This window comes from Oncorhynchus masou, chromosome 19 (assembly GCF_036934945.1).
Source record: "Oncorhynchus masou masou isolate Uvic2021 chromosome 19, UVic_Omas_1.1, whole genome shotgun sequence".
Taxonomy (NCBI): domain Eukaryota; kingdom Metazoa; phylum Chordata; class Actinopteri; order Salmoniformes; family Salmonidae; genus Oncorhynchus; species Oncorhynchus masou.
Genome location: NC_088230.1, coordinates 30058573 through 30072566, shown reverse-complemented (window position 1 = coordinate 30072566; position 13994 = coordinate 30058573). Strand labels below are relative to the sequence as shown.

At 42.6% G+C, this 13994-nt stretch overlaps 1 protein-coding gene across 1 annotated transcript in view; it reads right to left on the bottom strand.

Annotated features, from left to right (window-relative positions):
- Positions 1-1343: 1343 nt before the first annotated feature.
- enpp1 (ectonucleotide pyrophosphatase/phosphodiesterase 1) overlaps positions 1344-13994 on the bottom strand; it is a 40681-nt gene continuing 28030 nt past the window's right edge. The window contains exons 14-25 of the mRNA XM_064925596.1: positions 13549-13580; positions 13276-13403; positions 12017-12086; positions 9132-9219; positions 8463-8647; positions 8168-8207; positions 7881-8035; positions 6958-7093; positions 6576-6650; positions 3637-3772; positions 3410-3554; positions 1344-3038 (exon numbers count right to left, since the gene is read on the bottom strand). Coding sequence (XP_064781668.1) covers positions 2886-3038; positions 3410-3554; positions 3637-3772; positions 6576-6650; positions 6958-7093; positions 7881-8035; positions 8168-8207; positions 8463-8647; positions 9132-9219; positions 12017-12086; positions 13276-13403; positions 13549-13580 — 1343 coding nt within the window. The 3' untranslated portion in view covers positions 1344-2885. The remainder of the gene's footprint in view (positions 3039-3409; positions 3555-3636; positions 3773-6575; positions 6651-6957; positions 7094-7880; positions 8036-8167; positions 8208-8462; positions 8648-9131; positions 9220-12016; positions 12087-13275; positions 13404-13548; positions 13581-13994) is intronic.

Sequence of the window (13994 nt, the reverse complement as noted above, 5' to 3'; positions counted from 1 at the left end):
CCGTCATCATGAAGTGCTTTGAGTGCTACGGGGCGGTAGTCGTTTAGCTCAGTTACCTTAGCTTTCTTGGGAACAGGAACAATGGTGGCCCTCTTGAAGCATGTGGGAACAGCAGACTGGGATAGGGATTGATTGAATATGTCCGTAAACACACCAGCCAGCTGGTCTGCTCTGAGGGCGCGGCTGGGGATGCCGTCTGGGCCTGCAGCCTTGCGAGGGTTAACACGTTTAAATGTTTTACTCACCTCGGCTGCAGTGAAGGAGAGTCCGCATGTTTTCGTTGCAGGCCGTGTCAGTGGCACTATATTGTCCTCAAAGCGGGCAAAAAAGTTATTTAGTCTGCCTGGGAGCAAGACATCCTGGTCCGTGACGGGGCTGGTTTTCTTTTTGTAGTCCGTGATTGACTGTAGACCCTGCCACATACCTCTTGTGTCTGAGCCGTTGAATTGAGATTCTACTTTGTCTCTATACTGACACTTAGCTAGTTTGATTGCCTTGCGGAGGGAATAGCTGCACTGTTTGTATTTGGTCATGTTTCCGGTCACCTTGCCCTGATTAAAAGCAGTGGTTGGGGCTTTCAGTGTCACGCGAATGCTGCCATCAATCCACGGTTTCTGGTTTGGGAATGTTTTAATCGTTGCTATGGGAACGACATCTTCAACGCAAGTTCTAATGAACTCGCACACCGAATCAGCGTATTTGTCAATGTTGTTGTCTGACGCAATACAAAACATATCCCAGTCCACGTGATGGAAGCAGTCTTGGAGTGTGGAATCAGATTGGTCGGACCAGCGTTGGACAGACCTCAGCGTGGGAGCTTCTTGTTTTAGTTTCTGTCTGTAGGCAGGGATCAACAAAATGGAGTCGTGGTCAGCTTTTCCGAAAGGAGGGCGGGGCAGGGCCTTATATGCGTCGCGGAAGTTAGAATAGCAATGATCCAAGGTTTTTAAGCTGTTTAAAGGCACAGTGAACTTAGTGTAAACTTCTGACCCAATGAATTATAAGTGAAATAATTTGTCTAAACAATTATTGGAAAAATTCCTTGTCGTGCACAAAGTAATGTTCTAACCGACTTGCCAAAACTATATAGTTTGTTAACAAAAGAAATTGTGGAGTGGTTGAAACACTTCGGTTGGAGTCATTAAACTCGTTTATGTAAACTTCTGACTTCAACTGTACATTGGATGTCATGTACTGCATATCTTGTTTCATACACTGTATACTTTGTCTTTTAGTCATGCTAATCTTGGTATTACTTTAAGTTCCGGTCACGACCAAAGTACACACATGTACTTGCAACCACAACACATGTATACCACATACTTATGTGCACACACCAATAGTCCTGTCAAGAATTTAATCCCAATTCCCCACATCAACTTCACAACCTTTAATTTACAGTGACAGAGCAATAAAAATAAACTCAATATATAAAAACATTGATATTAACAAAATAAAGACACTATCTAGTCAAACATACAATGACACCATTTGGCAAGTGCAACCATGAACATGTGTGTGGAATGTGTGGTTTTCCTGTTTTTGTTCTTGTAGACTAAACTTTTTTTTGAGCATCCATGCCATGTCTTTCAGCCAACTCTCCAAATCAGACATCTGAGTCAAAAACTTTGGCAGTGTTTCAGGCCTTCGGCCAGTGGCCGTTACTAGCTTTTGCATTCCAGAATGTCTGAGGTTTCCTGAGAATGTCCCAGCTATTATAATCACTTAGTCAAATAGAATTCCTATTTATATGCCGGTTTCCTCGTATTTTCTTCCATTCTCACTCTTTCCCCTTGTTTTTCTGGGATGAAAGAGGGGTGTTTGGTAGATGGATCTACAGTGCATTCGGAAAGTATTTAGACCCCTTGACTTGTCCATTTTGTTACGTTACAGCCTTATTCTAAAATAGATTTGTTTAAATCCCTCAATCTACACACAATACCCCATAATGACAAAGTAATAACAGGTTTTTAGACATTTTTGCAAATGTAAAAAAACAAACAACTGAAATCAGTTACATAAGTATTCAGACCCTTTACTCAGTACTTTGGTGAAGCACCTTTGGCAACGTTTACAGTCAAGTCTTCTTGGGTATGACACTACAAGCTTTGCACATCCGTATTTGGGGAGTTTCTCCCATTCTTCTCTGCAGATCCTCTCAAACTCTGTCAGGTTGGATGTGGAGCGTCACTGCACAGTTATTATCAGGTCTCTCCAGAGATGTTCGATTGGGTTCAAGTGGGACCTTTATATAGACAGGTGTGCGCCTTTCCAAATCATGTCCAATCAATTGAATTTACAACAGGTGGACTCCAATCAAGTTGTAGAAACATCTCAAGGATGATCAATGGAAACAGGATGCACCTGAGATCAAATTCAAGTCTCAAAGGGTCTGAATACTTATGTAAATGTCATCAGTTTTTCTATAACGTTTTTTTTTTTTTTTTTTAGATTTGTCATTATGGGATATTGTGTGTAGATTTATTTAATACATTTCAGAATAAGGCTGTAACAAGAAAATGGGTCTGAATACTTTAGAAATGCACTGTAATTATGACTTCTTTGGTTCAGTGTTCTGGCTCAAGTCCAAACAGACAACTGTCTATTATATTATGTCTCATAACTTGGCTTCTTTCAGTGTATGCCTTTCTGGTTTAAAGTCTATGATTGAGGTTCAAGCGACTTTCAGGCAATTTCTCACTTAAACAGTACAGCTTTGTTTCCCTCTTTATGCACTTAAATAGAAGTGTTACACCTTTTTTAATTGAATGGGATCCAAGGCTACACATTTAGCCCTGGCCTTTTTACTTGCATATGTGTAATAAGGCCTTACAGCGATAACAAAATATGGTACTAAAACCCGCCGGAGGCAACTTCTTGAAATCTTAGAAAGTCTGTAAAAATGTCTTGAGCTGTAGCGTTTCCTCCACTGATATCCTGTTGTGGTAGAAGCTGAGTCCAGTCAGGAGCTCTATGTCTCGGACCCGGGAAGCATGGAACTGGGCCCACTCCTGGACCCATTGGAAGTCTGAGCCATTCTGAGGAGACCGGGAGGAGGAGGAAAAGGAGGGCTGAGTCACTAATAATATTCATAGATTATCTTTACAAACAGCAAAACTAGAGAGGATCCCATTCGATCTCCAGACCGAGGTCAAATACACAATCAAATATTTCGGGTGCAGCTGATTTAGCTTGAAATGTGCACATTTGAGACGATTCAATTGGTTGCATTGTACATGGCTAACTAAATGATGTGCTGCTCAGGTATTTGACATACAGCATCTATTTAAACCAGGTCTGATTATCTCAGCCATCTTTTGGTCTGTTGACATGTTACATTTCCTCAACAGGCTTTTCAGCTGGCCCAGTAGGAAAGAGTAGGACAGCCAGCCAGAGCGGTGTGACTCACAGCACAGGTCTCAGTGTGGTCTGGTCTATGGGGGAGGGTGAAGGAGGTGGTCTCCAGGGGACCCTGGCAGTCAGCAGGGGAGAAGGAAGAGTTTCCACAGCTGGTCAGGATCACATAGAAGTGAGTGGGGATGGGAGCCTCATGTCTGCAGGAAAGAAAGATGTTCATGTACAACAGAATTCAAAAAAAGCCAGCAGCAACAACACGCATGGATGATGAACACTTACTGTGGTGTGCTAACTGTAGGAGTGTCAAAGTGTCCGTCGTAGTGCTGGTCAAAGATAGGTCCACTCATAACGTTGACCCCATTCAGCTGCTGGGAATATTTCACCAGGAGGACGTCATGGAAGTACGTCCAAACAGCTGCAAACATACGATCATATACTTATTAAAACAAGAAGTCATTGAACAATGTCAATATTCACAAAAATGTCTTTGAGTATGACTGTTGATCTAGAATCAGTTTTGCCCTTTAGATCATAATAAATGTGATTAAATGGACAGTGTTGGGGGCTGATCCTAGATCAGCATTTCTACTCTGTAAACTTTCACCATTTGCCACCAGAGGGCAGTGAGTGTTTGTAAAGTTATCCACAGAGTGCTTCTGTTCATGGATTTAAAAAACAAAATCCCCTTGCATGACACATACTTAATCAACCCCTTTTATGATGGATTACCTCTGTCCACAGGCATCAACGAAAGTAACAACCATTTGCATCTCCCTTTCATCAATATGGAACCCACAAGGTGGCATCATATTGTACCATCCTAACCGCTGTCCCAAACAGTATCCTACAGCCCAGTGTTTAAAACTGTGCTATTATTTTCCATCAGAGTAGACATGACCCCACACCACATTAGCAACATTGTCTGTCTGGGAAAGTCAGGAACACACCTTTTAGGTCTACTACCAACACATTGATGGTCTATGAGTAACTATACCACAAGTTGTTGTTGCATCAGGAGTGCTCATGTTCTCACAAATGACATTACGTGCCAAGCAGAGAGTACAAAATGGGGTGAGATTTTAAACGTAACAAACTCCCCTTCTTTAGAATAGCATAGCAAGCAATCACTTTTGTCAAGCCAGTTACACAGAATGGAAAGTGAACAATAAAACACTAAAAGAGAGCTTAGGGAGTGGGCTGGGTTTTTACCGTGACCACTGCCTGATATGGTAACGCCCTGCTGCACCACTATTGTACACTACTGTCCCCTAGACAAAATGTAACAGAGATCCTATGTCTACTGAATAAATATGGCTCACTATGACCATGGTCAGATTACCATGTTAATTCACAGGGAAGCTTTTATATTGGACAGACCAATCTGAGATTTCTCAGTTGGTGTGAAAGAGTTTTAAACCATGCTCCTAAATCTACAGCTTGTTGTTAACAGTTAAATATTTTCTGTGGAGTCAGCTGTTTTCCACTATTCAACTAGAACCTTAGATCCTAGGAAAAATGGTACGATCTAACAGGAAATGCAAGGGGAAAAAAATTGTCCTAGTACATTATCTCAGCAGTTGGATCTTTGGGCTGAAATTTATACCTAATTGCCCAAGGCTAGTTCAAAATAGAATAGAGATGCAGGCTGGGAGTGTTACATGCTGTAAGAGTAAGCCTAAGAGTAAAAGTAAAACTGATAGAAACTACACTGAACAAAAATACAAAAACACAACATGCAACAATTTCAAAGATTTTACTGAGTTACAGTTCAAGGAAATCAGTCAATTGAAATAAATTCATTAGGCCCTAATCTATGGGTTTCACATGACTTGGAATACAGATATGCATCTGTTGGTCACAGATACCGTTCAAAAAACAAGTAGAGGTGTGTATCAGAAAACCAGTCAACCAACCAACCATATGCAGTGCGACATCTCCTTCACATAGAGTGAATCAGGCCGCTGTTGATTGTGGCCTGTGGAATGTTGTCCCACTCCTCTTCAATGGCTGTTGCGAAGTTGCTGGATATTGTCGGGAACTGGAGCATGCACACTCCAATCTAGAGCGTCCTTGGTGAGTATGCAGGCCATGCAAGAACTGGAACATTTGAACTTCCATGAATTGTGTGCAGATCCTTGCGACACGGGGCCGTGTATTATCATGCTGAAATGAGGTGATGGATGAATGGCAGGACAATGGGCCTCAGGATTTATCATGGAATCTCTATGTATTCAAATTTCCATTGATAAAATGCTATTGTGTTCGTTGTCCATAGCTTACGCCTGCCCATACCATAACCCCACCGACACCATGGGGCACCCTGTTCACAACGTTAACATCAGCAAACAACTCGCACACACGACGCCACGTCAGTCATCTGCCAAGTACAATTGAAACCGGCATTTATCTGTGAAAAGCACACTTCTCCAGTGTGCCAGGGGCCTTCAAAGGTGAACACTTGCCCACTGAAGTCGGTTACAACAGTCAAACTACAATCAGGTCAAGATCCTGGTTGCTGGTCTCAGACTATCCCGCAGGTGAAGAATCTCCTGGGCTGGCGTGGTTACACGTGGTCTGCGGTTCTGAGGCCGGTTGGATGTACTGCCAAATTCTCTAAAGCGGCGTATGGTAGAGAATTGAACATTAAATTCTCTGGCAACAGCTCTGGTGGACATTCCTGGAGTCAACATGCCAATTGCACGCTCCTTCAAATCATCTGTGGGATTGTGTTGAGACAAAACTGCACATTTTCGAGTGGTCTTTTACTGTCACCAGCACAAGGAGCACCTGTGCAATTATGTTGTTTAATCAGCATCTTGATATGCCACAACTTTCAGGTAGCTTGATTATCTTGGCAAAGGAAAAATGCTCACTCACAAGGATGTAAACATTTCTGCACAAAATTTGAAAGAAATAATATTTTTGTGCATATGAACAATTTCTGGGAGCTTTTATTTCAGCTCATGAAACATGGAATTAACACTTTACATAGTATTTTTTTTTTAATTTTTGATCAGTATAAAACAAACCCATTAGTCCAGTGAGAGAAATCTTATAGTAGGCCTATACATACATCATGCAAAGACGCACTGTGTCCTAAGAAGTCATTTTCTGAAGCTGCATGTCCATAAGAAATCACACATACCTGGTGTTTGAGCTATTATTGCACAGTACCTGAGATTTATCTGTCTCTTAGCCAGCTAGCTTGACCTGCTCACCTTTAAAAGCAGGGTACATGGGCGCAATGTTGCTGGTGAGTAGTGACTCTGCCTCTGTTCCATTGGCACCCAGATCTGAAACATCAACATGAATTAATCACTTAAAAACACACACACACACACACACACACACACACACACACACACACACACACACACACACACACACACACACACACACACACACACACACACACACACACACACACACACACACTTCATTTAACAATTCATTTAAATCATCAACTGGTCTTCAAAAGTTGTATGAGAACTGTCCTGATTTAGTGTTAGAATCTGATGCATCGCTGGCTATATGCATGTACAGTAATATGGAGTAGGTATTTAACAAAAGGTTTTGGGGTGTAATCTCCCATGTACTCACTTGGTGGATGCAGCAGGCCGTAGGACAGCGCAGGGTTGTCCTTGTATCTGACACAGTTCTGGCTGAAGAGAGGCGCCACACGGACATCTGCACGGACACAGGCCTCCGCTACTGGACTCAGTGGCTGGACATTGTTCTGATGGGGACGAGATAGAGATGATTCCAGTTCTTGAGCTCTGGTATTAGTTATGTGAACCTGGTTTCATTCCTTATTGCAGGGTTGACTCAATATACATTATGATAGTGCTTTTCCCGGTACCTTCTCCTCAGATAAAATAAAACCATGAATCATCTACTTTCCTTCCTCTTAATAGCTTTTAGACAGAAAGTAATGGAATAAAAGGAGGATGTTGAGAGAACGAAAGCCAGGGATAGATATACTGTAGAGAGACGTCCTGATTTACATTGAGGTTTTCACCACATAATGACAAGCACAAGAAGCTATGAAAGCCAGCACGAGTTTGGAAGATCTACAGCCAGCTAGCAGGGCCAGGCAGCAGCTCAGCTCTCAGCACTTCACAAATCTTTACAACTTATTTCATATCCTAGCCAAACACACTAACTGGAGAAACACAAACTGGAGAAACACAAACTGGAGAAACACAAACTGGAGAAACACAAACTGGAGAAACACAAACCGGAGAAACACAAACCGGAGAAACACAAACCGGAGAAACACAAACCGGAGAAACATAATACAACAGTGCATCTCCAACACAACATACTATCTATCTGTAGACATTAAAGAGAGCCAGAGTGTAATGGAGGTGGTTTAGAACCACGCTCGCGTGATGGGTAACATTTCCTAAGATTCTGAAGACTCGCGTTAACTCTCCCAAGCAAATGCCTCGGCTTTAGCTAAGCAGACTAACACATACCTGGGTATGAAACCTGGTCGTTCACACAAGCACATAAAGACTCACCAGTGGGTTAATTGTGTAGGCGACCCATAAGGGCATAAGAGTATCTTTGCTGTAACCGTTGATGTAGTCGGCGTGGTGCAGGACACAGTACTCTGAATTCTCCTGGAGAACTCGAGGGATTCCATATGGTAGGTGAAGAGCCTTGGTTCCGGAAACTGAGGGAGGGGCGGGTGTGATAAAAAACATAATCATAGACAAAATAGAGCCATGATTACGCTAACTGGAGTGCTTGGCAAAGCTTTTACTACTGAGCCATTACAAAGAGACCCCATGAAGTGTGTACTCACTGGAATTGTCTTTGATGAGTTGCCTGTTCATAGTCTTCTCCTGAAACATATATTTTCAGCATGTTAGTGTGTCTGTCAACTTCTCTCCCTCTGAGTGCTTATGGGTTATCAATCATAAAGTGAGGATAAACATTAGTTTTCAATGAAGCACATTTCAAACATTGAGGATTTAGAGTGTTATGGACAGGACAGACCCTCTGTCTACCCCTCCCCTCCCAGTCCTGCTCTCTGGGGATGGATGTGCGAGTTTGAGGATACACCCCCCCCCCTCCCTGATTGTACCCCCTGGTCATACCGCTGCTTTGGTGCGGGTGCTGCAGCTACAGCCCAGGTGGTCAGAGGGGGCAAGGCCACTGGCCTCACAGGTGGAGTTAGAGGAGAGCTCAGCTGGGTACACGGGGCGGTGGGGAGGGTTCTTCAGGAGGTGGTTCAGACTCCCATGGGTCCCGTTGTTAGGAGCAGGGGGAACGTCCAACAAATCTGACAGGCAAAGAGAGAGGGTGATAGATAGAGACGGGGGGGGGGGGGGTAAAGTGATAGTAGAGTTGAAAAGGTATTTTCTTTCACTGACTAGATTTGATCTAATGGGTTAACTGTACAGAATAGCTGTGTGACTATGGACTTAGTTTCCAGTGGTGGTGCTGTGGCCTTCTCAACTGGCACATCCTCTTTGAAACGTATCACAATGTTCAGAAATAGTCCTGGGAGTTCTGTATAGAAGTGGTTGAAATGATGCTATAATGAATGTAAAGCCAGTTCGGTCTGCTGAAATAATTTCACTTTAGAGAAGTATTACTTAGCCTGGGTACCAGTCTGTTTAGATATCATTCCACTCCTTTGGCATGACAATTCCATCAGGAGTTGGCAAGAGAGCGGAAACAAACTGGCACCCAGGCTAATCCTTTCTAGTTATGCAACAGGATATTGTCCCCATGTTAAATGGTCCATTGACTAACAGGCTTACCACACAGGAGGTTGTACACTTCAATGTTTTCAAAAGGTGCAACTTGGGTCTTGTATTTCAGCCCTGGTCCATAACTGATAAAAATGGCCTGAAAAATACAAAAACAAACTTAATTCATTTTCATAAGAATAACTGACACATTACTAGATGGACACACTATTCATGACAGTGGAGTAGACATGTTAGATATGGAGAGAAGAACAAAGTAACCACAATTTCACCATCTCATTTAGTTAAAATTTCCCTACACCTACGAAGGAGTCAAAACCACAAATAGACCATGTGTAAACATCAGAATAGCTAAAAGTAAACCGTGTGGGAGTTTAAGTACTTAAATGACCTTCCAAAAAGGTGGGTTGAAAAGCAATTAACATTTTGAAATAATCATAAGATGAGCCTTAAAGCGGCAATCAGCAGTAGAAACAATAACAAGGGGACTCCCAGCCCTTGTTTAAGTAAAAAGCTGAGAGATGGGGCTGGAGAAATCAACCACTCTCAAATTCAGAGCTATTGATGCAAGGACTAACCATCCATGAAATCAAAATGATAGTTTTAACCATGTTGCGGCTATATAGTGTTTGGTCACATTTACTTTGTTTACAAACATTTAAGTAAAACAAACTTACAGTATATTTTGGGTTCTGATGGGGTATGACAGTTGATGAGGCATTCTTAACTTGTATTCTTCATGAGTCAATGGGCACATAATTCATTTATAAGTCCAAAAATGTATGTAGTAACTGCTGATTGCCCCTTTAAAACGTGGGTGGCTACTAAATTAAATAGGTGATGTTGCTACTTGCTAGCTATGTCTGCTTTTCTTCCGGTCTGCAGCAAGACACACAGAAGATATTTTCAGCAGACTTTCATTTGACTCATGCACCTGTTTTATTTAGGTTAGCGAGTAAAGTCGCAGGGATAATTATAGCAACACATTCCAGGTGTGACCACATCTAGAAAGATACACAGACCTATTATAAACATAAAGACTAACTGGGAGATGCCAGGGAGACGTCTAGTAAACTATAATAAACATAGCCATGAGAAAACACAACACAAATGGGAACAAAGCATACTGTTATAGGGGATGGTATTTCAGCAGGCTTATTTTGGGAGAGATTTTCTAAGGCCGGAAACATAAACAGACCGATCATAAAGACTAACATGGAGATGGGGAGAAATCTAGTAAAACCTAGTAAAAATGTACATGGGAAAACAACTCCAAATGGGAGGACATTGTACTGTTATAGGTGATGGTATTGCAGTGGGTTTACTTTGGGAGAAACTTGACTCTCTCGGAGGACACAGCTTGATTTAACCTAAAGAATGTCAGGCATGATTTAACAAACTGGGGCTCCTTTGGAGTGGCCTGCTCCCAGATCTGTTTGGGACATTTGGCCTGAGAATGGCCATACAGGTGTAGGATCTTATTTGAGCCAGTTTGCTACAGCAGGAAGATAATCCTGCAGCTACAGGAAATGTGGATTATAATGGAATTTTTTGTAGGGGTTGATACATTTTTCTGCAAATCAAGTCTGAAATGTTTAAGTGAAAAATACAAACGTAGGGCCTCCCGGGTGGCACAGTGGTTAAGGGCACCAGTCTCTGCTGTGCCACCAGAGACTCTAGGTTGGCGCCCAGGCTCTGTCGTAATTGGCCGCGACCGGGAGGTTCGTGGGGCGACGCACAATTGGCCTAGCGTTATCCGAGTTAGGAAGGGTTTGGCCGGTAGGGATATCCTTGTCTCATCGCGAACCAGCGACTCCTGTGGCGGGCCGGGAGCAGTGCGCGCTAACCAAGGTTGCCAGGTGCACAGTGTTTTCTCCAACACATTGCTGCGGCTGGCTTCCGGGTTGGATGCGCGCTGTGTTAAGAAGCAGTGCGGCTTGGTTGGGTTGTGTATCAGAGGACGCATGACTTTCGACCTTTGTCTCTCCCGAGCCCGTACGGGAGTTGTTGAGATGAGACAAGATAGTAGCTACTAACAATTGGATACCACAAAAACATTAAGAAAATTACAAACGTTAGAAGCCTTTTAAAAACTCAAATACACTAAGTTTGCTTTTCCTGCCACCCAGGACCTATATACTAGGTGGTGTCACCTAGTAAGATCTAAAAAATGGTCAAAGACTCCAGTAACCCAAGTCAGACTGTACTCTCTGCTATCGCACGGCAAGCGGTACCGGAGCACCAAGTCTTGGTCCTTAACAGCTTCTACCCCCAAGCCATAAGCCTGCTGAACAATTAATTCAAAGGCCACCCGACCTATTTACATTGACACCCACACCCACTTTGTTTTTACAATGCTGCTACTCACTGTTTATTATCTATGCATGGTCACTTTACCCCTACCTACATGTACAAAATACCTTGACTAACCTATACCCCCGCACATTGACTCGTTATTGTTATGTAATTTTTTTGTTACTTTTGATTAGATTTTTTTTTCTTAAAAAAATATTTACTATATAAAGTAAACTCTTTCTTGAACTGCATTGTTGGTTAAGGGCTTGTAAGTAAGCATTTCACGGTAAGGTCTACCTACACCTGCTGTAGTCGGCGCATGTGACAAATCAGCAACAAAAGGGTGATCAAATTAAGATGCTATATCTGTAGAAGATGGCACAATCAGATCTGGGACTCAGGCTACCTCTCTGTAGTGCTTTCATCATAGAACTTCACATCAAAATAAAAAATGAGTTGTGTTTTTTAGCTAATCTCCATGTGATTCAAGTGTAATGTAGCTTTTATGGTTAGCTGTTTTTTAGTTAGAGACAGTATGTTTGGATGGGTTTCCCTGGATGTGTACATAACCACATGTCCATACTGTAATATCACAGAGTATCAACGGAAGTACAGCATCATCCCTCTCACCCTTCCCTGACCTGCATGTTTTTGAAGATGTTATCCGAGCCGTGGAATCCACCAGTGCAGTACTTGACTTCCTTAGGTTGTCTGTGGATGAACAGAGATGAAAAACATCACACCTCCAACAGAACACAGAGGGTGTTCTTTAATGGAAGTCTCTCTAAAATAATCCAGGTAGAATCAGGAATTCCTCAGGGCAGGTGTCTAGGCCCCTGACACAGAGTTCTGTATTTTATATATATTTATACAACACTAAAATTGAGGGGTTTTCAATTGAACAGTTGTATAAACCAGCCCAACTAATAATAGCTCACATCCTCAACTGTGGCAACCATAACAACAAGGAACAGCTTTCAGCACCCATTAAAGACATCCGTAAAAAACATGCCCAAACATGGGCAAAACAAAATGTCTGTTGGTATGTTAATAGGCTTTCTGTTAACCGGAGACCAACTATCATTTTTCATATGTGGAAGATGTTGAGAATTTCAGCGCTCAATTTAGGGCTAGTGAGTCATCTTGTCGAATAATGTCTCATTGCAACGGACAAACATAACGAGAGTTAAACATTTACTTTTGAATCATTTAGCAGACGCTCTTATCCAGAGCGACCCACAGTAGTGAGTGCATACATTTTTGTACTTTACCGTATAAATATAAAGTGGGATCACCTTTTGCAAGTATCTGTAACTGCTTTCAAAGTGCATGTAGGGAGAAATGCATATAGGGACAAGTGCATGTAGGCACAATGTGTAAAGTGAATGTCAATGGATAATGTGTAGTTCTAACCGGTGTGGAATTAGTTTTGCCTGGAACTGATGACTTGAAAAAGGAGTGAACCGTGATGAGTAGGCTAACTATTAAATATTTAAAACGGTACTTATTTACTTAGGTTATTCCACAACAGATACTTTGGCTTAATGCCAGAGTAAAGCCAAGAGTGCAGCTTAGGTTATGTGATAAAACAAAGTGTTGCGCTTTCAAAGAAATTACATTTAGGGTTATGGTTCATACTGTATACGGTTCCTACAGATGTCATATCTTAATTTGACCAGTTGTCGCAGAGAATTAGCCTTGTGATTTCATTGAAAACCCAGAATTATCTTTCTCTCAGTAGATCTAACAACTAAACTATAGCCTATCAAAGCTAATTTCCCATTTGCAGGATTATTTTACTCATGTTCAAATTAAGATCCCACATCTGTATGAATAAAGATGTAAAAACACAAAATGTGTTATGAAAAAAAAAGGAAACAAGAGTTATGTTATGACATACAGAGCTGCTTGCCAGCCAGGCTTCATGTAGAGATGGGCCTTCTCAATGCGCACGTTGTTAGCAAAGTGCATCCGTTTGGGAAGGTGCTCTTTGAGGTAGGGCCTCATGGGCTGGTCAGGGCTCCTGCACTTCAAAACACACAGCAAGAGAAGAGCAGAGAGTCAATGAAGGGACAGAGGGAGAGGCCTGTTTGACATGAGCTAAGGCAAGCAAATCATTTTTCAATTAATCTTATTAACACAGAAGTCAACTGGGCACAAATACTTTACATACCGACAGATTCTTCACCAGGCCTTCATAGTCGACTGGGGGAATAAAAACAGACATAGTTGGTAACTCAAGAGTCATGACCTTCCCAAATCACTCTTGACCCCTTGGACCAAATTGCTTGACCCTTTTCCCCTTGGCCCTCTTCCCCTTGGCCCCAACCACGTTGCACCTTCCCCTTGGCCCCCAACCACGTGGCCCTCTTCCCCTTGGCCCCAACCACTTTGCCTCTTCCCCTTGGCCCCCAACCACGTTGTCCCTTCCCCTTGGCCCCCAACCACGTTGCCCCTTCCCCTTGGCCCTCTTCCCCAACGACTTTGCCCCTTCCCCTTGGCCATTTCCCCTTGGCCCCAACCACGTTGCCCCTTCCCCTTGGCCCCTTCCACTTTGCCCTCATACACTTTGCCCCAAATGCTGTATCCCTCCCGTTATGTTTGCAGATCTGGATGGTC